Raw genomic sequence first — 25,834 nt, 5'->3', positions numbered from 1 at the left:
TCACGAAAAACGAATCAAATAAATTTGCTTTTCGGTTTCAAAGTATATATTGCTTACAAATAAAGACGGAAATGACATTATTTTTTCCTGCTTACTTCCTGTTTACCTTTTAGCAGGTGCCAGATGTGCCATTGATGAGCTAGATGAGGCCGATGCGACTCGCCTCAGTACTTTTGGCACACAACCACCACTGTGGTGTCCTTAAAGTTTATTCAGCTTTGTATTCATTTAAGTCGCCATGCCGCCTATAACAGACGGAAAGGTAATACGATTCCATCTCCAAGTCCTTCATGGGATAAATGTAAAGGGGAGTCTGGAAAAGAAGGAGAGGTCGCTGGTGCTCGGGAGTAGGCTTTTTGGAGTTTCTCTGGATAACGTCCCGAGGCACTGCATCCCTGAGTTCGGTCTGGTACCCTGGTGAGTAGTGTCTGGTTTTGTCTAGGGCGACCAGAGATTATTACCCCGAAGTAGGATGAACAACTCTTGTGCCTGTCAGCTTCTTGGTAGAAGCGTGCTCGATCCTGCGGGAGCGCGCTGGAACCGTAGGACTGTTCCGGAAACCAGGTTCGCTTACCAGGATTAAGGCGTTAAAGGTAAGGATAGGACTTTTTGTATGAGGGAATCTAATGGCTACTGATTCAAAATCAGTCTGGCAGACTATCAAAACTGAAATCTAGAACAACAACTGGAGGGCGCTTCATAAGTGAGTTGCATCCGGCTTCTAAAGATAAATAAATAAATAAAAATGTATTTAAAGCGAGTTCAACTGCACCCCACAGGCAAAGTTAAACCGCGGCGAGGGCTGCTTGTCCACGGCCCTCCCGTACGACGTGGCCGGGCTGGTGAAGGCCTTCTGCAGGGAGCTCCCCCAGCCGCTGTTTCCCTTTGAGCTGCAGAAGGCTCTGCTGCGGGCCCAGGTCCTGCCCAGCCCGCCAGAGAGGACCTCCGCCCTGCAGCTACTGTCCTGCCTGCTGCCTGCCCACAACGCCTCCCTGCTGCACTTCCTGTTCACCTTCCTCCACCAGGTCTCCCAGAGGTGGGGATGTGAAAATACGGCTGTCGTTTGGGTGCTGAGGTCATACCCTCTGTAGCTTCAAAATTCAGGTTTTATCTTTGTTGTATCTCCTGGTTATATCTCCCTTATTTTAACATGTATTTTCAGTATGATATTTCATGTTCCTGAGGTTAGGTCCTCATAGCAATAGCTAGTGGTGACACTAAAACATGAGAACCATGAGACTGAATCGATTCTCAATTGAATCAAAACGTAGTAGGTTGAGATTACCGCTTTAAAGAATCGATTTTGGTAAACCGTACCAGAGACTATAACCTTCCACCCGACGTGTTCCCTGGTCAGGTGTGCAGAGAACCTGATGACCAGCAGTAACCTGGCCATGGTGTTCACCCCCTGTCTCCTGTTCCCGTCCGACGCCTCCAAACTGTCGGAGCGAGAGCTGGAGCTCAGCATCGAGGTGCTGCGTGCCTTCATCGACAGCCCTCGGATGTTTGGTGGGATCCTTTCTCTTGTTCTTATGGACTGAACCTTGACTTTGAATGTGGTCCCCTTGAAAACCATGCAAGGATTTATCGTTGGGGTCTCTCCCGTCCCCCCAGGTCTGATTCCAAAGGCGGTGATGGACAGCAGGTCTTTCATGGTTGTCTCCCGTCGCACACGGGACGCCCCCTCCAAGAAGAAACACAAAAAAAGATACAGCTTGCGAGGTTAGAAGAAATCGCTAGCTTGCGGTCTTCTATGAAGGATATAGAAGCTGCATACATTTAAGTCTCTCTCGCTTTGGCTCTCTCCAAATGAGAACCTCACGAGGGTTGGATTCACACTCCTTTCAGTCCTTCTTCATAAATTATATTTTTCTTTAATACAAGAAGCGCCGCTGTCCACCAAGACGCTGGTCTGGGATGGTGTGGACCCCACCCAGCACCCCAGGCCCTCCACCCATCTCAGGAGGAGTCTAGGCGGGGAGTCCTTCCCCAATGTGCTGCTCTTCAGGGCCTACACACCGCTCCCCGGTAAGATCAGTGCTCTGATGATCCCAGACGCAGCAGAACGTACAGGAGGGTAAAGTAAATGGAAATGGCCAGCAAAGTGGTTAAAGCCAAAGCTAGTTGACTGATCGACCCGGTGTTCCCCTGTGGGGGTTCTCCCACTGGTAATGTCACTTTGTCACCGGGCAAAGCAGATTTTGCTTACACTGACACCTGGTTGTAAAACAGGAGAAGAGTAAAAGAGTAAAGCCTGAAGCACGCTGGACGTTTTAATTTTTGACAGCACACGAACTCACAGGAGGGAAGGAATCTGTTTTTATTGTAACGGATCAAAGCACAAGATCATTAGTGTATTCGGCCCAGGCCCGCCGCTCCCTATACGCAGAGTTCACAGTGTGTGTCAAGTACCTGTATTGTATTATGTCTAGTCGCCTAGGGCACCGAAACGGCCAGAGACGGCCTTGATTCGGCCCGTCTTTATTCGTGATCACCTTACATAAAAGGCTTTTATGGATGCAAACATTGAAAACATTAAACATTTTTGGGCTTAACATCAGCAAAGCATGTCAGAACTAGTCTGGATGTGTTCTTATCGAGGCGATGCCATGTGCGTGCTGATTTGGAGTGTTCTGTGAAACGGTCTGTAGGTCACATTACCACCACCGCTGATGTCAGCAAGGACACATGCCGGACCCCACAAGAGAGACTCAGAAGGTGTGTGTGTGTGTGTGTGTGTGTGTGCGCAATCATTAACAGATATTATGTCTGCATTAATCATGTACCCGTTGGTGTGCAGACTCTGCCGCTTCTCCAAATTGCCCGGAGGTCCAAATTCAAGCAACTCTCCCATACTGACCAGTGTGGGAAAATTAAGATGGCAAACAGCTTGGAGAAGATGCTCTACGTAACTGTAATGTCGATTGTGTTAACTTCAATAGTCCAACTGTTCTTGTAACGAGGTTTGTCATAACGACCAGATGTATTTATGTTGCAATTTTGTATTTATACATTCAAAGTTATTTATTATTTTAAACGGTCTTGCTTTTAATGTCTGAGGGAACTTTTTTCGTTAAACAGGTTTTCTGATCTAAAATCTACATTTTAAATAAAATATTTTAAACTAATAATCATCCTGGTTGGATGAATTGTGTTATTTTTTCAATTCTTTGTATTCACCGGCCCATTGTGCTTTAAAAAAGTCGCTAGCCACCACCTGCTGAAACCAGAGAGCTACATCTGTCCTGATGTTGACATTAGGGAGCAGCCAATGAGCATCATGGATGCTTCGTGTCTTAGCAACTGCATCGACGAGCCGTGAAGCGCGGCGGATCAGCATCCTCACTGTAGACCAGGGGACGCTCAGCTCAGGTAAGGCTTTTAGGCTCAGAACACATTTTTGTTAATACCCTTATTGTACTCTACTGACGAGTGGGCTATTTCTGATACTATGAGCGTAATGTTGTGCGGGCTGATGCACGCCGTGTGGTACATTACGCCTCTTAATGAGCGGTTTATCTCTTAATGCGCCATAATGGGCATGTTTACTTAAGACGTACAGACGACATAGGCCCACGATGCAATTGGATTACTGTTAGTTAGATTAAACAAAACGCACGTTTTCTTTATATTGTCAATGTACCAGACGTCCACAAGACACTTTCGCAGCCTGTATGCGTCAGTCTCGGTTATGTTTTGGGTTACATAAGGAAAATTATCTCATCCTGTGAACCCATGCGTATCGTTTCCTCTCATGTGATGCCGTAGAGACAGAATGGGTTCGGCGGTCCGGTTATCCTTGATCGGTATCCTGGCGTACGCATTGGTGGACATGGCGTCAGGTCGGAGCCCCCGCATGGCCACCCAGGTGTCCGAGGCCGAGATCCAGCGCCTCCTCCACGGCGTGATGGAGCAGCTTGGGATCGCTCGCCCCAGGGTGGAGTATCCCGCTCACCAAGCCACCAATATTGTTGGACCACAGAGTATACAAGGTATAGGTCCTACCTCATGTATTATTGCACATTACCCAAGCCTGTTAAAGAGCGGCTGCTATTTTTGTTTTTGTTTTTCAAATGATATCTTATATCTTTGAATTTATCGACAACATTCACTTGAAAGTGGTTTATGGTTTTCTACCTCTTTTGGGCCACCAGGGGGTGCGCATGAGGGCCTGCAGCACCTCGGCCCCTATGGGAACATCCCGAACATTGTGGCGGAGCTGACGGGAGACAATGTTCCCAAGGATTTCAGCGAGGACCACGGCTACCCCGACCCCCCGAACCCATGTCCCATTGGGCAGACCGGTACAACCCAGATAGCTTAATTCATCCACAATTAGTTTTCATTCTGAATATATCCAATTCATCCCTGGCCTTTTTTTATTTTATATCACCCTGTTTACAAGATTGTTCAGGTATCCGCCTCATAAACATTTCTATGTTCAAAATACATTGTTACACTTTGCTGTCATTTTTACAGCTTAATAGCTCTAAAAGTAACAATATACATGTATAAATGATCAAAAATGGTAAAATGTTTTCTCCGTTATTCATTGATGTTTTGGACTACGAACCATATGGGTATACATTGTGTGTGTGCGTGCGTGCGTGTGTGCGTTAGCGTCAGACGGGTGCTTGGAGAAGGCCCTTGACACTGCAGAGTTCAGCAGAGAGTTCCAGAAGCACCAGCACCTGTTTGACCCCGAGCACGACTACCCTGCCCTGGCCAAATGGGTGAGTTCAGAGGGACACACACGCTGCACGCGGGGCAGTCGAGACTGTAAACGAGATGAGAGACATTGGAAATATCAATAGACACCTACATTTCTTAGCAATTCAAGGAATGCAGTGAATGTTTTTGTTTTATGTAAAATGGTTCCCTGATCATTTTGACATCCGGGATCTTGGTGGTTTAATTTCTTCATTCAAGAATCGTAACAGTTTATTGACATTTGATGCAATTTCTTATCGGTTTTATCCAAACGGTTGCTGTGCACTATTATTAGGTAGGTAGGTAGGTAGGTGTGTGTGTGTGTGTGTGTGTGTGTGTGTGTGTGTGTGTGTGTGTGTGTGTGTGTGTGTGTGTGTGTGTGTGTGTGTGTGTGTGTGTGTGTGTGTGTGTGTGTGTGTGTGTGTGTGTGTGTGTCCCGGCGGAGATCAGCCTGTTCAGGACATCCAATCCACTTTGTTGACTTGTAGTTCTGAGACAAAAGGAAGATGCTGAACAAATAAAATGGAACGTGAATTTCTGTCTCATTTTTGTTTTTTTCTTTCTCTTCAGAACAAGGAGCTTTTGTACCAAAAACTGAAAGGCGGGCCGAAAAAAAGAAAGAGGGTACGTCTATTATATAAAAAAAACATGATCTCATTCCTTAGCAAGAGGGGTTATCTTATGATGAATCGCAGCAATGTTAACTCCTTTACTCAGGGAGGAAAATTGTTTACTAAACTTTACATTTATATACTATCCTTTAACAGACACTTTGATCCAAGGTTATTTTGAAGTAGCAGCTACAAAAGAGGTTTCTATCATACGGTTATTCATCCAATACAATGTAATACCAATGTTAAAAAAGTTTAAATTTGTGAAAAGATACAGATCTCTTCAGGTACAAAATAATAATTGAATTGCCCTATTAGGTTAATTTTTATTTTATTCCTACTCTTGTCTTATAACATGATTGATAAACAACCCTTGCTTTTAAAGGAACGTTTTTTTGTGTGTGTTCTAATGACCTCCTGTGTGTGGGTCGCGTCTGTGTCGTGTCTGTGTCTGTGTGCATGCGTGTGTGCACACACATCCATGCATCCGTGCATGTGGAATCAATCCGTCCAATAATCCCCTGATGTGTCCTAATATGTTCCAGAGTGTTAACCCCTACTGGATGGGCCAGAGGCTGACTAATGTGGTCGCCAAGAAATCGGCACCCCACTTCTCTGACGAAGAGAGGGGGGAGGCCCCGACCACTTCTGTCAGCAGCAAAACCACCGCAGCCCCCCAAACGGCCGACTAGCGGGTACGAATGTCCAGGGGTTCAAAAGTAAAACAGTGAACTGCAGGGAAAGAATGCGGACGAAGAAAACTATAGAATTATTTGTTTACGAAGATCAGGGTTATTCAACATGTCATTGTTTGTATAGTCATGGTATCTGTTTGTTTGGTACTTATTTGGTACTTAACTTATAGCAAATGGCACATATGGCAAGTTGGATTATTGGTAACTAATCCCTTCTGTAGTGAACCCATAAGTTAGTTTCTAGGGGGGAAACGCTTCTAGCTTGATGAATGGTTTGGACCTTCTTAACAACCATGGTTGCCCTAACCAATTAATGTTATGCTACTTTAAACTGCCCGGTCTGGTAACTGCACCTTGCCATATTGCTTTGTGTTTGGGTTAATATGCACTTCAAATAAAATCGTCTACTTGCATTTCAACTGTTGGGAGTGTGTCTTTCTTACGAAGTGTCTCAGCAACCAAGGATGGAGCGCGATTTGGGGGTGTGTTCCAACGGGTCCCATTATAAAAATGCAGTGGGAGCGAGGCTTTTGTATGTCATTCAGAAATCCTCGTTTGACGTCGGACGTCTTTCACTTTACATATCGAACCTACCCACGCAGTTCATAAGCAAACTCGTGTGTTGCTACTTGTTTGGATAAAAGACGGGTAAGTCCAATCCATTTTTAACTGCATATGATATTTGATCTTGCGCACGGCGCGTAATACGCGCGTAAAAGCCACGCGTAAAACTGTCCCTTACGTTCTGCTTATTTCTTTTCATTGCTATAGCTGTCATCATGAGGACTTCGGTGTTCACATCAGCCCTTGCTTTGGGAATTCTTATCGGTATGAGAAGTACAGACGCCGGGACCTTCCCTAGTAGTTTTCCGCATGCCTACAAATACAACCCGAACGAATCCGAGAGGTCGCACCAAACACCCATTGCTGGATTTATCGCCCGTGCCAAGGCTCCAGCGACCGCCACCGAAGACGTCCTGGAGTCCAGTCAAGAGGCCTTGCACGTCACGGAGCGTCGGTACCTGAAGATGGATTGGTGCAAAACGCAGCCGCTGAAGCAAACGATCCACGAGGAGGGCTGCCTGAGTCGCACCATCATCAACCGCTTCTGCTACGGCCAGTGCAACTCCTTCTACATCCCGCGGCACGTCTACCATGAGGACAGCGCCTTTCAGTCGTGCGCCACCTGCAAACCCAAAACCTACACCACCGTCACCTACACACTGGTTTGCCCGGGCCAGTCGCCGAGCACGAGGAAGAAACGGGTGCAGCGCGTAAAGCAGTGCCGCTGCACGACCATCGACCTGGACTAGGTTTCTCTTCGGGGACGGAGGTGGATGTAAACGGTGCAGAGGTCAATGATACAGAGGTGGAGAGAAGCACTCGCGACGGACGATGCGAACCTGAATAATGGGAACTTATATGACTATATGCCTGCGCAAGGGCTGCCTATAACAGGTGTCTGAGGATATTTTTTCACAATGTAACTTAATTAATTCAGCAGTTACCCATCATTTCAGTTATAGGCCAATGTCGAAGATAGTGCAGCAGGCCTTGTAAGACAAAGTGAGAGCATCTGCGGGACATGTTCCCCCCTTTCCCTATTGGATCTGTCACTCATGAGTCGTGGGCCTCTCTGAACTGGCATATTAACTCACCTTTATAGCTGACGCTTATTTGACTCGTTAAAAGTGTAAACCATCTCCAGCCTATAGGACCTATGCTAGAATAGGTTTTATTAAATGGCATTCGTATTGTTTCCACTGTGTGGAACAGATGCAGAGGGCATTCATATTTTTCGTTGTACACTTTGCACTGTTAACCGTGTGGTTCTAGGAAACTGTAAATATGTGTATAGGTGGGGAAAAATGATTGTGAATGGTTGTGAATAAACTTTTGAACCTGGCCACATTTGAACCATGTTTTCTTTGACCCTCAAATGTACATTTATATGAGACAAAAGCACACAATCTTGCACATTTATAGAAAAATAACTTAAATCCACTTGGCCTTTAAATCAGTGTTGAGACTTTATTTTGCTAATTAGGCCTATAATATAGACTAGGCTCCTCGTTTTAATGCATTGGTCTTATTGGATTGTAGTAATTAGACATTGAGATACTTTCTGGATAACATTTAAGACTAGCTTACGTTTGGTATATGTTTTAGATGCAATTGGCTACTGGCGTATTTTACAGCATAAAAAAAAGATAACAAAATATATAAACATTAAATGCCAGTACTGGTCGAAATCCACATCATACTAGTGAATGTGAACCTTTTGTCTTTCCATAGTCATTGTCTTCCATCCTCCCTCCTTTCTCTCCTGTTTCTCAGTGGGAAGCCTTTCTATCTCTCTGTCGTAGCCGGTCTTTCTGTTGGAGGGGGAATCATACAGAGTTGATCCATCTCCAAATAATCATATCATTTCATAAATTTTAATTTGAGGTATGACTAATCAAATAATCAACTTTCAAGAATCAATACAATACAATGTGCATACAAGATGTAGCGAGCACATTTGAATGTTAGTATTTAAATATGGGGCTACCTGAACTAAACACCATGTGTCTGTTCTGAGCTCTGACATTGTATGGGATGGATGTCCAAGTGTCTCTTACCAGGCTATTGGGGTTGACCTGTCTGATCTCAACCTTTTTGTCTTCTGTGATCCTCCTTACCGACTGTTGAGCCTCTATTAGTCTGCGAGCGACCACAACAACAACAAAAACGACAACAGAAAATCAGTTGTCAATTTCCTCATCGGCAGTGAAATATGTAAATAAATAGGATGTACTGTTATAATAATAATATGTAATATGGGTGTATTTTTCAACCATTTTGGATCAAACCTGCTGGGTAACACAAATACATGATGGCAATCTCATATTATTTATTCAACCTTAGCCTCCCATTGCCAATCATTGATTAATGACACAGCTGTCCTTTCTAATCACAGCAATAACAGTGATGAAAATGTGTGATCTAGAGATCTTGAACAGAACTGCGAATGAAATCATTCATCCATTTATTCCTGGTGAACTGATTGATTAATTATGCATGTGTTCATGCATTATACTACAAAAGTAGAAGATGTCATGCCTTGATGCAATACACACAACACACCAGACGCACGTCGGCGCGCACACACACACACACACACACACACACACACACACACACACACACACACACACACACACACACACACACACACACACACACACACACACACACACACACACACACACACACACACACGCACACACACACACAGAAAAACACACAGACCTTTCCTTGGAGACGTTCTTGCTCTCCTTTTTCCACCTGGTCTTGAAGTCAGCACAGAACTCAAACCAGAGCAGGAAGAAGTGGGCGGTGGACACCTCGCTCTCTCCTGCCCTGGGCCTCACGCCGAAGTACTGCACCACCGCCTCGAAGCTGCCTCGCAGCCAACCAAACCCCATTCATCACAGACAAAAAGAGAATATTATCACCTTATTATTTACATCATTATTATATCGAGCATGTTACTTTAGAGATGGTGCTGTCATTTTTCATTAAAGGTTTAGGGGTGTCTCTCTCTTGTGAAAACCTGTTTCTCTGTCTATTATGAGCTGGCTTTGCTACAAGGGTAGCATAGATTAGAAAGACATTTGGTGTCGACTAGGGTCAACGCTCACCAAATAATGGCTCACCAAATGATGAAAAAAAGTTTAAAAAAAAAGAGAGTCCCTTGCCTCCTTAGTTATTGTTTAAATAAGTACCAATTAGTGACAGCACATTAGTCGGTAGAAGCTGAAGCTTAGAATTATTGTACACACATATACGCACCCACACACACACACCCACACCCACACACACACACACACACCGTTTTTGAGAAGTGATCAAGAGGTCTGATGCCTCTTCATGGCTTTTCCGGGCTGAAAGAGTAAAACAGACAATCGTGAAATGGATCCGTCACGGTCAGCATGCTTATTTAAACAGATTGACTATGCATATAAAAGGAAATCAGGGTCAACTATTATGAGATATGTATTTTACATGCCATTGATAAATTGACAAAAAAAATCGAAGGGACTAAAGTGCCCTCTGAAATCATGACGACTTTACATACATTGCTCTTGCCTTGCCCAACTTCTTTTTTAGGACATGCTCGCATGAATTGATGTCTTAGGCTGGGGATCTTTCAGGGATCGCCAAACATCTTTGTGATCCCTATCTGCATGTCTAGCCTTCACCCTGACCTACCCTTCAGTGCCCCCCCCACCTAGCTATCTTCCTTCTCAGACAGAGATATTTCCAGCGATGCAATGTACGGAGACTTTGTAGATATTCACCAGGGCAACAGGACGTAGGCTGTCCTCATTTGACACCATCGAAAAGTAAGGAATTGTTACGAGAGTTGGAGAGAGAGAGAGAGAGAGAGAGAGAGAGAGAGAGAGAGAGAGAGAGAGAGAGAGAGAGAGAGAGAGAGAGAGAGAAAAGGCCCCCTGGAATCTAGCCATCCTTGCTACCTAGCAAAGGCTGTCGTTACTGATTGAGTAGTATTCATTATTTAAGTCTGAAGAATAATTAACCTTATGTGCCGTTAGAAAAAAATATTTGAAATATTTGACTACAGAGAAGAAGATATCAGACAAATGACTGCTTCTATGTCTACTGAACAGACGCCAAACATAATTCTCCACAATCCTTGTGCATTCTCTGTAACAATCAGTGACAAAGATAGTCTGCTGTGTGGAATCAATACATTGGCTTTTCCACTCGTCTAATCCGTGCATGATGTGCATGTTGAAAGTGTAGTTCTTTGACATGTGATACGCTCTGTTATGTTAACTGCCTGTGCTCACCCGTGAGGAGGAAGGCCTCCATCTTGTCCTTGAAGGGCTGGCGGTGCTCCTCAGCGGAGGTGGAGCTCACCGTGAGCACGTCTTTCTCACACACTGGGAGGATCGCAAATAAAATGTAAGGATCATGATGAGTCATTATTATTACAACACTCTTAGGGTGGATGTGTTACAGTGTGACTAATTGTATGCCGCCACATTGTACACCTAAAGCTTTTGTGAACATGCATATGAGAGTTAGGGACAACACACAGTCCCTTTGCTGTGTTAGTGATGACATTTCTTGAAATGAGGTTATTTTCCTCCTCTCTTTGGGAGTGCACATGCGTTTGGTTAGAACCTCAAAAGAATGGATTAAATGGGCTGCAACTATAATACTTATTTTGATGTGTGAAGTGTCAAACATGATTAACTTTTATTATTAGATCAAGGATGGAGTTGGAAGTCAAGCTGTTCATTCAAGATGGGCAGGGGGCTTTAGGTGGGGGATCGATCTGGAGAACAGCGCGGCATCATGGGTGAAATATATACAAAGACGTCTTTGATAGTGGATTTTATGTTCTGACCTACCGACGCTGCCCATCAAAACAATCTAAGCCTATAATGTTAATATCCATAAAATAGCATCACAGCATATGTGCAGCAATCAAGTAAATGTTTTATAAATATTGCTGAACATCCAGACGTGATGTAGACTAAGGGGAGTAGAGAGGGATTGCAAAGGTCATCATTGCTTACCGACTGTGCAACCCCCCATCTCTCTCTCTCTCTCTCTCTCTCTCTCTCTCTCTCTCTCTCTCTCTCTCTCTCTCTCTCTCTCTCTCTCTCTCTCTCTCTCTCTCTCTCTCTCTCTCTCTCTCTCTCTCTCTCTCTCTCTCTCTCTCTCTCTCTCTCTCTCTCTCTCTCTCTCTCTCTCTCTCTCTCTCTCTCTCTCTCTATTCCGTGTCTGCGGTTCTGAGCGTCTCCGTCCAATCATGGGATGGCGGGAGCCAGGCTTGGCACCACAGTCATAATAGCGGGCACAGAGAGGAGCCAACCCCCCACCCAGTAACAGTCCTCCCCTCCCCCCACCCCGCCACTCCGGTACCGCTTGATCCAAATCTCCCAGATAAGATTACAAAAGAATACTGTTTTCATTGTGTGTGTGTGTGTGTGTGTTTGTGTGCGTTTGTGGGGGGCTGTGTAAACTTTAGAGGCGGGTGTCTCTCTCTCTCTCTCTGGCTTTGTGTGGTGAGCGTTTTCCTTTATGTTCCCTCTCTCTGTTTTCCTTTTCTTTTCATTTTTCATCTCTGCGCCCACACTCACAAGCGCCTGTTTATGTCGGAACATAGGGAGGGGAGGGTTGTTTGTGTACTGGCCGTGGTGGTCCTGCAGGACAGGTTGGGGAACTCGAGTCAATATTGATCACGACTTTATTTAGGGCACGCCTGGAAAACTGCACACACACATGTGATTGATGTGGGCTCAGTAAGCCATGACCACAAGCAGGGTTTGTTGCTGTTTGCTCTCAGAAAGAACAGCCTGCCAATACCTCCAAACACCAATGGCTAACACCGTTCAAACAAACACACATATACCGCTTGTGGATGTTATAAAACCATTACCATCACACCAGAGGATTCGCCCGTATCCTCCTATTGGGTTAAATCTCAAGTCAAAGTTCTTAATATGTCAAATGTACTACAGAAACAGGCAGTAGCAGTCGCTGCTGGCAGTTAAATCATTGTCTTCCAAGTTCATGTGTTCATGTTATATTTTTTATATAATTAATACAGCTATCTTACTGTGAGTATATTAAATGTTTGTTTGTCACCTTGTTTGCACAATCTTGTGACAAAGTCAAGATTTCCATTGTCCGATAAGAACATTAGCATTCAGAGCTGCTGTAATTGGCTAAATGAGTGCCCTAACACCATGAAACAATGAACCAAATGTTTCTTTAACCACTCAGATGTTGCATTGATACCATCAGAATGTTCTTTAGACAAGGATAAAGCCAGAGTTTACCTGTTGACCATTCTGTGCGTTGACAACAACACATAGAATGATTCAAGTTAATTGTAGATTTTCTTGCATGAATTACTGATTGTTATTGTCCCTATAGGACCGTGCATGGGATTTAGGCTTGTTGGTAAATGTACGGGATATAAACATCATAGATTCGATGAGTACCATGATACAACAATGGTGGATCTGATAGGCTTCTGGTCCGAGCTGATGCAGTTTTAATCCTCAAGATTAAAAGAGGGATTGTGCAAGAAACTATTCTAACCCTGAAACCATAGCTAAGCAGGAAGACTAACAGCAAGCTGGGCCTCACGCAGCAATAAGTCTGCACTCTTCTCTCCTCACCTCAATCTTAGAGTAAACTTTACTGGAGATGGAGAGGGAACGAGGGGAAAGACTCATACTACCCCACCCCACCCTCCCACCCCCGCATCAAACCCAAAACAAATCAACCACATGGGGGTGGTTCAAAAAGAAATCGGAAGGACAAAAAAAACGAAAACCCCCAAGTCGGTCGCTCTTATCGGCTTTGTTTGTTTCGGTCGAGAGGATGAGACAAAGCCGTGCTGAGAGCTGAAGAAAGCAATCGGGGGAATGCATCGCTTGTTGTGGAACGGAGCCGGCTCGGGGGGGCCGGGGTGGTGGTGGTGGTGTGGGGGTGGCACTGTAGGCTGGAGCCCTGATGGCCCCGGGGCCCAGGTTAGAGAGACACAGCCTGGGGCCAGATAAGAAGGGCTAGTGGCTGCTGCAGATTACATAAGGAGAGGGCAGTGGTGGTGATGCTCTCTCTCTCTCTCTCTCTCTCTCTCTCTCTCTCTCTCTCTCTCTCTCTCTCTCTCTCCTAGAGTTGGGCGACACGGGGCACAAAGGCACCCAGTGGGAGGCACCGTGATGGGCCGGATTAGAAGCGGGATCTCAGGCAGGCGCCAGAGGCAGTATCAGCTGAGACGCTTGCACGTGTCCCACACACGTACAAACACACACACACACACACACACACACACACACACACACACACACACACACACACACACACACACACACACACACACACACACACACACACACACACACACACACACACACACACACACACACTTGGTCTCCAGCAGATTGGTCCAGGGCTTTGGGGTTTAACTGGATGTCGGGGGAGCCGCTCATATGGGCACGTTTAGAGTGAGGACGGGGATCATGGAGGAAGGAGAGACCGGGGAGAAGGGTCTTTTTGTTCTGGTCTCTGGTTAAGAAGTGGGCCCTTCACCCCCCAACGTATAAACAGTGTCTCTACATATGAGGCCCCTCGTGGGAAACCAGGACAGGCGATGTGCCTCTATGTGCATGTCTGGGTCTGCTTCCTGTGTGTGTGTGTGTGTGTGTGTGTGTGTGTGTGTGTGTGTGTGTGTGTTCTTGTATCCATTTGGATGCGTAATGTGTGTGCATGTGTGTGTGTTTGGATGTGTTTTCTTGCATGTTTGTGGATATGGTAAAGTGTGCATGTTTGTGTGTGTGTGTGTGTGCGTGTGCGTGCCTGTGTGTGTGTTTGTGTGTGTCTATTTATCTGTGTGTGTGTGTGTGTGTGTGTATGTGTGTGTGCCTTTGGATTTGTAAAGGGTGTGTGTGTGTGTGTGTGTGTGTGTGTGTGTGTGTGTGTGTGTGTGTGTGTGTGTGTGTGTGTGTGTGTGTGTGTGTGTGTGTGTGTGTGTGTGTGTGTGTGTGTGTGTGTGTGTGTGTGTGTGAAGGGTGAGGGGAATGAGAGAGAGAGCTAAAAGCGATGCCAGACTGCAGAGCCTGGGTTGGTGTGTCTGTGTGGTGACTCCTGACTCCGGGCGGCAGACAGGGAGGACAGTGATAGAGTTACCCGGGCCGGCTGAGGTTCAGCGTTAAAAACAAATGCCGGGAAAAAAAACCAACAAAAGTAGACAGAAAAATCAACCACAAGAGTGAGGCTCATCTCTGTCACCGAGTCACAAGCATGCTGTAAATCCCTGCCTGTCCAATATTCAGTTTATATCGTCCCTGTTGTGGGTTTTCTGAGGAATGTTCTGGGAGAGTGTGTTTGAACTTTGAACGAGAGGATGAGAGGTTGAGTCAGGGCTTAATATTTCAATACTGAGAGTGTGTGTGTGAGTGTGTCTGTGTGTGTGTTTTTGTTTGTGGATGTGTGGCCGTGCACACATGAACGTGTGTGCGTGTGTGTGTGTGTGTGTGGGGGGGCATGTGCATGTGTTATGGCGTGCATGCCTGTGTGCATGTGTGTGTGCGTCTGTGCATGTGTGTGTGTGTCTGTGCATGCATGTGTAACTGTGTGTGTGTGTGTGTGTGTGTGTGTGTGTGTGTGTGTGTGTGTGTGTGTGTGTGTGTGTGTGTGTGTGTGTGGATGCCTGTGAGAGTGGGTCAGTGAGTGAGTGTGTGTGTGTGTGTGTGTGCTTGCCTGTGTGTGTGTGTTCTGATCTCATTCATCCCTGCTACCTGTCAGGTCCCGTCCCAGTCTCCTCAGGTCCCGGTCCAGGTCGTCCATCCTGACCTGGCTGGCCAGGAAGAGGTCCTGGGGCTCCGGGAGCGGGAACACGCTCCGGTCCGTGCCGGCATCCTGGGACCAATGAGAACACACACAGAGCTCACCCCCCGCAGGCCTTCCTCCTGATGACGTGTCTAACACCAGGTCTCAACAGCCCCTCCCTCACGCTGCCTCCCAGAGCGACATCCAGAATGGATCCATGTTTTTTAACGTTGACAGATCTTCTTTATGCATTAATAATCATGCAATTCACTTTACATGACTGATATCTTTATCCTGCTTTCTATTAATTCCCGGCTTCAGAATTTCTTCTCTTCTTTCGATGTACCAATATCAAATACTCAGATATCAGCAGAGGTAAAGGTCTATAAATGTTCTTAGAATATAAGTTCACTTTATCTACCACAAGGGGGAGTCGGGTTGTGTACAGGCAGATTGTTCGGCGAAAAACATTGCGATCAATAACATGAGGTGTACGTACAAGAACACAACCCCAGCCCTACAACAGCCCTCCAAGCCCCCAGTCCTCTTTGAGAGTGGTGGGATCAACCCCCCCACTGCGTGGGTCCTAAGAGGTGGTGTGTGGGTGTGTGGGCTACCTGGTCCACGTAGTGCAGGTAGTAGGACACCACGTAGTCCACCAGGCTCATGCGCTTGTCCTGAGAGGAGCAAAGACAAACACACAGGAGCTTCTACAAGTTCAACCCCAAATACTCAAAGTCGCCACATCAGTGGCATTTTGGAAGAGATATGTTTATTTATTTAATTTATATATATATATATATATATATATATATATACATTCTATACATAAAAACAGTATGTATACAATAGAAAAAAATATATAAACTGTATATAAACATATGATGTATATCTCATGTAGCTAAAGCGAAAGTTCAATCAGGAATACGACATTCCCCTTCTGTTTCTCATAGCTCAATGCTGGCCGCTAAATTCCTACACTGTCATCCTAAAGCCCCTCCCATTCATCTCTCAACCAATCAGGACCTCATTGGTTGAGCGGAGTACATAAGTGCGCCAATGCGCATTGTGTATATAAACCTCTCTCATTCGTGCTCGTCGCTTGTCTGCTGTGAGTGACCACCAGGGTCTAGAGACACCCTCATCATCTCCCGGCATACCTCATGGATCCATTGTCCCCATGACAGATCATTTGATGGTGTCCAAGCATGTTCTCATCTCTTACAAAACACCACTGAAATGGTATGTATATATACAGTACAGTACAACGTTGTATATGAATATAATGCAACAGATATTGTGTCACAAAAAGTTGAATGCATTCTATATTGACACAAACTGAAGAAAACCCGAGCCCTCTCTGACATGATTACAATGCAGCACCTCTGACAGTACTAGCGTTTAGCTTACCCTGGTCAGAGAGGCCTTACCCTGGTGGACCCCCAGAGAGAGGCCTCAACCTGGGGGACCCCCAGAGAGAGGCCTTACTTAGGGTCCAGAGAGAGGCCTTACCCTGGGGGACCCCCGTAGGGTCCAGAGAGAGGCCACACTCTGGGGGACCCCCAGAGAGAGGCCTTACCCTGGGGGACCCCCGTAGGGTCCAGAGAGAGGCCACACTCTGGGGGACCCCCAGAGAGAGGCCTTACCCTGGGGGACCCCCGTAGGGTCCAGAGGGAGGCCTTACCTGGCTCTTGACGTCCTTGAGCTTGGGCAGGATGTCCAGGCCGAAGCCGTCGGCCTGGCCCCGCACCCTGCTGCCCCCGTTCATGTGGTTCCCCAGAGCAAGCACCACGGCCACCACCGCCCTCACCCCGGGACCCTCCCGCAGCGCCTGGAGGGTAACACACGCACGCACGCACGCACGCACGCACACGCACATAGAAATCACACACACACACACACACACACACACACACACACACACACACACACACACACACACACACACACACACACACACACACACACACACACACACACACACACACACACACACACACACAGCTGTTAGTCCATACACCTTGTGGCCATGGCTGCCTATAGGCCGCTGCATTCCTCTGACATTTTACCATCCATTTTATTCGTCAATCCGTCTATATTTTGAAAAATTAAGAAATCAAGATTACAATTCTATGGGAAACAGAAATTAGGGTGTCCCAACCGAATTGGGTTATCCAGATTGTTTCTTGTCTTGTGGGTCACATCCTCACAAGAATGTGTATCCGATCTGAATACTGCTTCTTCCCAGTGGAGTGTCTACCAGGAGGAGTGTCTATCTGGAGGAGGGTCTATCTGGAGGGCCTCTGGCCTACCGTGCAGGCTGAGGACACCATCTCGACCTTGTGGTGGACGGAGGCAATGGTGTCATTGAACGCCGACTGGAAGATGATGCAACGAGCTCTCCCTGCAAAGTCGGGGATCTGAGACAACTCATATAGGAATCTGTAAGAGACACACACGAGCACTCAAAATATGAAATAAATCACTGAATATTGTAAACTGAAGAAACAGTGCCCCCTCTGGTGAAACACGGTCTGTTGCCGGGGTTGTAGCTGACTGACAACTGATGTGACACACTAACCATATTAAGACAGCTTGAAGTGACTTCCCTTGGAAGTTACTTTAACCAATTAGAACTCCTTAAGCAAGTTTCAACGTGTATCAGTGTTGAATGCATTCGGGCAAAAAACAAGAGGCAAGATCGATCTCATGAAACCGGTTTCATTGTCGACCAATTTTATTTAGCACTGCATTATAAATGTCAATTCAAATGTTATTTCAAATGTTTATTTTGAAAAAAGAAAGAAAAGTTGTTACATTTGACTCGTTGCATATGTCCTTAATAACTAAGAGTACGATATGGCTGAACAGTTTAGACTAATCATGGTACTGACTGTTCGGGTTTGTCCAGCAGTTTGATGTGCTCCTGGTCCGCCGTCTCACAGTGGTTCCTGATCCTCTGCACCTCCTCCGGCTGGGCTCTCTGCACAAAACATCCACACGTTCATATCCATAATCCAACATCGTATAGTCACATCATGATGATTTAAAAGTACGTATAGGCTATAGAGTGAAGATGCACACAGTGTGTTAGTCAACAGCAGTGAATGTACAGAGCTGTGGCTGACGTACGTTTTCATACAGCGCTTCAATGGTCTCCAGGTCCACCAGGGAGTGGTCCACCTTGAGCACCGCTACATGAGGGACCAGGAGGAAGAACTGATCAGACTCAGGCCATTGATCATTGATCATTGAATATTGATCAGAGAAGAATGTTCTTTGGAGATCCCTCCCAATGTATATATGAAGTGATGCATTATCCTTTGCTTGACTTGTGGCCTCAAGTGCACTTTTTGAAAATGCTTTTGAAATGTTGAGGAAGGTCAGAGGGTAAAATCTAGGGTAAAGCAGGAGGAAACAATGTTGAATTAAGAACCACGTGTCCCCCTTGTGCTAGCTTAAAAGCTACAGAACGAATAGTATTACCGCATGTGAATGTTCCTTTGCCAGGATTAGTGAAGGGCTGCTGGTTGATATTATTTTAAACTCGTTGAGGGAAATCATGTGACTAAGTTGCTTATTATTTGTGTGTCCATAGGAAGAGATTAATAACTGAATCATTCAAATTGGAAGTAGCCCCAATGATGAATGAGTTGATGTGTTTGAAGCTGTGCAAGAACGTTGCTAACAACCACCCCTTTCAGTAGTCTAGTTATAGTATCTTGGTCGTTGTTTAATTAATTGTGAACTTGTCATTATGGGGAGAGATTGTTGTGTTTGAAACGGCTACAGTGTTTCTCATGCGAGACATGGAAAAAACAAAGCTTTGATTAGCCTACTTAAGATATAGTTACATCAATTTAAGATTTTAGATATACTACAACTCTCTCTCATCAAGAACGGAGTATCGACAAACAAAAATCCCATGATGCATTCTGATGTGCAAGCCCTACATGCTACATTTATTTTACATTTCTCTATTATATTATTTACAGATCATTGCTGGAGCTTTAAAGGTGCTGATATATATGCACACATCCATTCTGGCCTAAGTCGATACATTATTAAAACATGAGAAGTGAAAATCGAAGCAGGCATTTGTAGATGCTCATTTAACAACATTACCATGACTACTAACCATGTTTGATGTCCTTCATGTCTAAGTGGAGGCTGGAGATGAAGATGCCCACAGCCTGAGAGCGCTTAGCGTCAAACAGCTTCACGATCTGAAACACACACACACACACACACACACACACACACACACACACACACACACACACACACACACACACACACACACACACACACACACACACACACACACACACACACACACACACACACACACACACACACAGTTACCATGACAACCTGACCTTTGCCAACCATTAGCATGTGTCATTAGTGGAGAGGGAGTCTATTGTAAAGAGATGGACTAATGTTTAAACACATTAGCAGCTGGGATCTATTTGTGCTGTGGCCGCTATGCCTATATGCTAGTACAGGCCTACATGGCTGTAACTGGGAGAATTAGTTAATGACCCAAAATGATTTAATGTCAACATACAGAGTCAATATAAAAATAGACATGATTTAAAGATGTGACATTTTTTTGATCTAAATTGGATTCACTCTAAATCATCTATCAGACACATGAAGACTTAATTTCAAGCAATAATATGTAACCACAATGTGCGATCATTGTGATTTTGATTTCATGACTTGGATTTTGAAATCCAAGTCATGAGCGCCCTCTAGTGTACAACAGTCACACTGCAGTCTCTCTGCAAGGCTACTTTTAGGTTATTGATTATTAAGAAACTATAGAGGTCAAAATATCCTTGTCTTACCTCAACACCATGAGGTGAGGTATCAATTCAACACTGTGTTTGTCTTGGTATTACCATAGATAGAGCAACAGTGTCTGTTTAGGTGTGCGTGTGTGTGCGCGTGCGTGCGTGCGTGCGTGCGTGCGTGTGTGTGTGTGTGTGTGTATGTGTGTATGCAGTCGTGAGTGTGTGTGTGTGTGTATGGTGTGCGTGTATGTTTGGGTATATGTATGCCCATCTGACGTCTCCAGTAGACGTTTGAAACCAACCTTCCTGGCTTTGGTTTTCTTCTCGTAGGCCTCGGCCAGTGGCTTCCTGTTGGCCTGCGTCGTGCCCTTGGCAAACAGGTCCTCGAAGGCTCCGCTGTTGATCAGGCTGGGAGGCTCCAAGGAGTCCCATAGGCTGTCACTCCTGTGGGGGAAGAGGACAGAGGACCAGACAGAGAGATAGCCAGAGGGGGGAAAACAATGGAACCGTCAAGTTAGTGCCGATACATACTCTTAGAAACGCAGCCACCGTCTCTCTCAGAGATAGAGTGAGAGAGCTCACACTAAAGCTAGATAGAGGGAGAAGGAGAGAGAGAGAGGGTTGGATGAAGGGAGGGTGAGGGAGAGGGATAGAGGGATAGATAGAGGGAGATGGATAGGGAGAGAATAGAGAGAGAGAGAGCAGTCGACAGACAGAGAGAGAGAGAGAGAGAGAGAGGGAGAGAGGGATGGATAGAGAGTGGGATCGATAGTGGGAGAGGAAGAGAGCGAAAGAGAATGAGAGGCAGAGAGAGACAGAGAGCGGGACCTACTTTTTGTCCTGGATCTGGATCCGAGTCCAGTAGAGAGGCTTCATGGGGACGGTGGGCTCAATCGCCGGCTTCCTTGGGGGTCCATCAACTGCCCTCCCCAGCCCCAGAGGAGGCGGAGGAGGAGGCGGTGGGAAGCCCGGAGCTGCCATAGGTGGAGGTGGGGGTGGAGGTGGAGGTGGAGGTGGTGGAGCAGTGGCATTGGACAGCGGCAGGGCTGGGGGGGTTGAGACGGGTACAGGCGGGGGTTCAGAAGGAGCAGGTGGCGGCGGGAGGAGGGATATAGACGATGATGATGGTGATGAGGCTGAGGACGATGATGGTGAGGGTAAAGTCACGTCACGAGGCGCGTGGTCCTCCCTCTGTCCCACCAGGCTGAGGCTGATGGAGGCCAGGTCAAGCCTTTTAGGGGGCGCCATTTGCTGCTGGGGGCACCCGCCGCCGCCGCCGCCGTCCGGAGCTCGGAGGAAGGACTCCCGGTCCGTCTGGACGCACACCGTGCGGAAGGCCTTGCGCGGGACATCGTCCTCCGTGGAGACGCAGGCGTCCCGGAGGTCCCCGCGCCGGGGGGCCTCAGCCAGGGTGCGCTGGGCGTGCAGCCGGGCCAGGGCGAGGTTCTCCTCGTGCTCCTCCCTCAGCCTGGACAGGGCGCGGCCGTGGTCCTCCTGCAATCATCTGCTGGAGTTAGACTGGGTGGCGGACCCCCGTGTGATGGAGGGCCGAGCCTGACCGTTCAATGTTGTTGATGAGCTGGTCAGTCACTTATATAGGATTACATGGGGTAATGCACAGTTGTGTACAACAATGAATGCACCGACACACACACCTGCAACTTCTCTTCTTCCTCTTTGCATTCCCTCTTTAACTGGAGAAGGGCAGCCTGATGCTCTGAGGAGTGTGTGTGTGTGTGTGTGTGTGTGTGTGTGTGTGTGTGTGTGTGTGTGTGTGTGTGTGTGTGTGTGTGTGTGTGTGTGTGTGTGTGTGTGTGTGTGTGTGTGTGTGTGTGTGTGTGTGTGAAAGAGAAATAGAAAGAGAAAAAGGTCATTGAAATGTTAAAAAGATGGCGCAATACTTTAGTGGATTTTTTTCTTCTGTGAAGGCCTCAGGTTACACTGACCCAAATATAATTAGAATTCTTTATTGATTCCAATAAATAATATAAAATGCATCAAATGCCCATTTGCAAAGATTTTTTTCTATCGATACAGTATAAAATAATAGAAAACATACCAGCATAAAATCTTAACACAATTTCTGCAGTGACTGAATTTTGAAGTCACTGCAGCCTATGCTGCCCCAAGGGACACTTTCAGCTTCTTGCTTCAAGCAAACACTCTGCCTGGATTACAACACCTATTCGTGTCTCTTGACACAGCTGATTGAGAAATACTTCAGTAGGCATGCATAGGGTGGAGCTTTAGTTACATTGGCGTGCTAGATTGTGCAGCACATTGACCGTAGGGTTCATTGGAACAGTAAACACTGCTGTCGTTCTGAATCCTGCAGTCTTAGACATACACCTGTCTCAGACGGCCCCTACACAGAAGAGCCACCGGAAGAGAGTTCACTGCAGTTCAAGGCAATGTACATTTTCTTATTATTATAACAGTTCTGTAGAAGTTGAAGGAGTTTGTCTTATTGTAAACGTTGAAGTAACGCTCCGGCCTCACCTGCTTCCGTATACTTCAGCCCCACCTTCTCGTCCCTGGGGGGGGGCCAGATGGCCTGCAGCCGGCCGGGGGTCCGCTCCTCCCCGTCCCCCGGGGGATCAGCCTCTGACTGGAAACAAGAGGAGAACAAAATAAAATAAACATAAAAATCAATAATTTGTCGAACCAACCAATGCTGTGTTTCAGAGGCTAATCACACTTTCTAAGCCAGCTCTACCTCTTTATAGCAGTAGTTAAAGCAGTAGTTATATGCCACTCATGTGCGTTTTATGTGTCAATAAAACACAATGCATACTTTGCCATCTGAAGGGCTTTCTTTCCCGGGTGTGTTGTTGGCGCTCCTTTCAATGAGACCCTTCAGCACCTCTTTGTCGCTTCTGATCCTCTTCCTCAGATCAAACCTCTCTGAAGGGTCTCTCCTCAGAGGCCTTGGGGTGAAGAAAGCCTTGAAGGCGTCAAACGCGGCCTCTGCTCCAGAGATGGGGGACTTGGGACTGTCCTGTAGCCCTGTGGGTTCTTCGGACTGGTCTGTGATGCGGTTGATGTCGTCCTCTCCAATGCTTTCCATCTCGTCGGTCTCCTTCTCCTCCTCTATGACTGGTTTGTAATCTCTGGTAAAGAGCTCTGATTCATCGGCCCTATCGTAAGTTCCTTCCTCTTTCTTATCTGCTCCGTTCTCCCGCCGGTTCAACAACTGGGAGAGATGGTCCAGAATGCTTTCCCTCCTCTGTACCTTGGTGTCCTCTGGGTTGTTTTCCACCTCGGGGTCGAGCTCCTTCTTTGATCCCTGGAGAAGGGACTTGATCTGGGCCACGGTGTCGTTCTCGGGCCCCATCACCCCCTTCCTAAACACTCTGAGGCCACTGAAGAGGGCTGGTAGCTGGAGGGGCTTGTCGGTAGGGGAGCTGGGGGAGAAGGTTGTCCTGGTGGTGGTGCTGGTCCCTGGCAGAGGGCTGCTCGGTGGGAAAGCAGGTGACGACATGACACCACTCGGTGCCTCCGTGCTCTCTTGGCTGACAGGCTCACACAGGTCAGCGTTGAACCCTGTTGCAGCGTTGTTGTCTGGAAGGATATCTTCCTCCCCACCTCCTTCTTCTATGTCTGTTACGATTTCCCGATCCTCTTCATGCGTAGTTTTGGGACGGCGGTCACTTTTTTCGAGGTCTGATGATATGTCCGCTGGTGTTACAGTTTCCTCGTAAATCGATTCCATCCCGGTTAGATTTGGATCTGTGTCTTCCCAGTGATCAGAGGGTCCATAAGGGGACCGCCAACTACCACTCAATGCTTGGTAAAGTTTAAGTTCAAAGGCCGCCTGCTCAGTGCTCGGATCTAATGGCATCAAAACGCCAGACATCGATTCGTACAGACTTTTACAAATGTCCTTCTCTTCATTGCTCAGAAGGTCTCCGCCCTTTGGCTCTCGTCGTTTGTCTTCCTCAGCGTCGTCCTCACTTTGAGTGGATTGAAAGTGTGTATTTGCCAAGCCATTCAGAAGGTGTGGACACCGTGGTTGAGTGCATCCGTCTGCGACACATTTGACCACAGAGTCTGCTGCCAGCGGACACTCCTCAGGTGTGTCTTCATAGGGAATAATCATGAGGCCACTTAATCCATCATAAAGGAGGTCTCCTCGATCAACCCAGTTCTGTTCAGGCCGATTTGTTGTGTCAGCAGTCTCTTTATCTACGTCTATATATGAAGCGGTTCTGCTGTGTCTGTTCAATGCTGCGGTTTGTTCACTCTCTCCTCCCTTAACAAACTCCTCTGATAGATTCAACTGATAACTGTTGTCCTCTGGTTGGACTGAACCAACTCCTGCTTCAGTCATTGTTTCCTGGCCATGGTTTTCATTCAAAGCATTGTACATAATTATGTTACCATCAACGGGCAAGACGAGATGATTATGGGATTCTTCATTGTGTTTTAGAGCATCTGCATACGTATGATCGCTGTTGAGGAATACATGGCTATTGACCTCGGTGTCTCTGTCGGCCGTGCCATCAACTCCACTGTTTTGTTCTCCTGTGAGTGTCCGGAAGAATGTCAGGATGTCCCGCTCCAGTTGTTCGGAGTCAGAGCTCCCAGAAATAGCAAACATTGTGCTGAGTTTGTCCAGAATAGAGTTAGTCTGAGGTTGGGAGAACACCTATCCTAAAACTTTCTGATTGTGAGCATTACTTATATCCATGTTTTATTCCACCTTTCTTATCTTCGGCAGGATTTTTTTTTAAATGTAATGCAGTCCTCAAACAAAAATCGATGTCAAATACATTCAGTGATCATGCAAAATGATCTAATGCATTCAGCGATCATGCAACAGTATCATGTGGTATCAAAGATGTCATTCTCAAAAGCCTTGAAATAGTCAAAGTATCACCTTGGAATATCCAACCTGCTTTTGCTCCATTTTGTATCATATAAAGTCCAGTTTAGCCATAAATACAACAACAATAAGCTCAACTGAAGGATAACTGTTTAATTTGTTTGTCTGCTAACAGGATGCAACCTTCTTTAAGCTAAAAATCAACAAGGAACCAGCTTTTTCTGAATGCATACAAAACCCAATGATAGAGGAGAACTCGGGCGAGTAATGGAAAAGTAAGTGACTCCAAGCCCAGGAGTGAGTCAGAGCCTCTGCTCAACCCTCCACCAGGGTTATAATGACTTCCAAGTCCATGTTTACATCCTCCTCCACCTCTTCCCTATACAAAAACACTGCTGTGTGTAGTCCACAAGCTCCTGTATTTCTATCAAATGTGCATTGATAGATCCTTCGGTTTTTGTCTTCCAAATGTCCACCGCTTTCCCTCTTCTTCCAGTGCTCTTAAAGCGACTGCCAGCGTTTTAAGACCACAGCTTCTGCTGCCTCACTAAGCCACAGAAGGCATGGAGCAAGGGCCACCCCACCCACAGTAAGACGAGGGTAAATAAGAAGTAGGGCGGCTGTGCCGAGCGTCTATACCTCCTACTTCTTTTACAAGGCCACTGAGGCCAACAACAGCAGCTAATCTGTGCTACTTAGTGTGTTGAACTCCACCTACATACTTTTTTTCAGCTTAAATCTGCTCAAATGCCATTCACACACAACAACAAAGGGACAAGTAGGTAACAGACCAAGGATGCATACGGCTTCAGTTTTTGGTCAGACATGTGTGAG

The 25,834-nt window shown here is 46.3% G+C and overlaps 3 protein-coding genes across 3 annotated transcripts; 2 read left to right on the top strand and 1 right to left on the bottom strand.

Moving 5' to 3' along the window:
• The first annotated feature begins 100 nt into the window (after positions 1-100).
• On the top strand, positions 101-6,435 carry LOC132450351 (rho GTPase-activating protein 11A). Its single transcript, XM_060042438.1, has 13 exons — positions 101-417; positions 497-593; positions 780-1,036; positions 1,358-1,509; positions 1,615-1,722; positions 1,885-2,028; positions 2,652-2,718; positions 2,801-2,908; positions 3,769-3,992; positions 4,155-4,304; positions 4,621-4,733; positions 5,281-5,334; positions 5,867-6,435. Exons 1-13 carry the CDS (start codon positions 239-241, stop codon positions 6,011-6,013), a joined length of 1,800 nt encoding a protein of 599 aa, XP_059898421.1. The 5' UTR covers positions 101-238; the 3' UTR covers positions 6,014-6,435.
• A 93-nt stretch (positions 6,436-6,528) lies between these two features.
• grem1a (gremlin 1a, DAN family BMP antagonist) lies at positions 6,529-7,922 on the top strand. Its single transcript, XM_060041087.1, has 2 exons — positions 6,529-6,664; positions 6,788-7,922. The coding sequence occupies exon 2, from the start codon at positions 6,796-6,798 to the stop codon at positions 7,327-7,329; it is 534 nt and encodes a 177-aa protein (XP_059897070.1). The 5' UTR covers positions 6,529-6,664; positions 6,788-6,795; the 3' UTR covers positions 7,330-7,922.
• Positions 7,923-8,027: 105 nt separating this feature from the next.
• Positions 8,028-25,639, bottom strand: fmn1 (formin 1). The gene is made up of 17 exons (XM_060041085.1): positions 22,970-25,639; positions 22,675-22,783; positions 21,831-21,892; positions 21,008-21,669; positions 20,478-20,619; positions 19,515-19,602; positions 18,509-18,570; positions 18,271-18,359; positions 17,689-17,818; positions 17,061-17,207; positions 15,994-16,053; positions 15,346-15,466; positions 10,873-10,965; positions 9,891-9,942; positions 9,308-9,457; positions 8,638-8,719; positions 8,028-8,391 (listed from the first exon to the last, which is right to left on the bottom strand). Exons 1-17 carry the CDS (start codon positions 24,773-24,775, stop codon positions 8,350-8,352), a joined length of 3,897 nt encoding a protein of 1,298 aa, XP_059897068.1. The 5' UTR covers positions 24,776-25,639; the 3' UTR covers positions 8,028-8,349.
• Positions 25,640-25,834: the final 195 nt, after the last annotated feature.

This window comes from Gadus macrocephalus, chromosome 21 (genome assembly GCF_031168955.1).
Source record: "Gadus macrocephalus chromosome 21, ASM3116895v1".
NCBI lineage: Eukaryota > Metazoa > Chordata > Actinopteri > Gadiformes > Gadidae > Gadus > Gadus macrocephalus.
This window is presented reverse-complemented; position numbering and strand designations above follow the sequence as displayed.

Bases quoted from the DNA above. Each gene is read 5' to 3' on its own strand.
- LOC132450351 (XM_060042438.1), top strand. From the start codon at position 239: ATGCCGCCTATAACAGACGGAAAGGTAATACGATTCCATCTCCAAGTC. The intron at 594-779 runs GTAAGGATAGGA...TGCACCCCACAG, and splicing joins CCAGGATTAAGGCGTTAAAG to GCAAAGTTAAACCGCGGCGA. The intron at 3,993-4,154 runs GTATAGGTCCTA...TTGGGCCACCAG, and splicing joins TGGACCACAGAGTATACAAG to GGGGTGCGCATGAGGGCCTG.
- grem1a (XM_060041087.1), top strand. From the start codon at position 6,796: ATGAGGACTTCGGTGTTCACATCAGCCCTTGCTTTGGGAATTCTTATC.
- fmn1 (XM_060041085.1), bottom strand. From the start codon at position 24,775: ATGTTTGCTATTTCTGGGAGCTCTGACTCCGAACAACTGGAGCGGGAC. The intron at 18,360-18,508 runs GTACGTCAGCCA...TGTTTTGTGCAG, and splicing joins TTGAAGCGCTGTATGAAAAC to AGAGCCCAGCCGGAGGAGGT. The intron at 8,720-9,307 runs GTCTGTGTGTTT...GGTCGCTCGCAG, and splicing joins AAGAACGTCTCCAAGGAAAG to ACTAATAGAGGCTCAACAGT.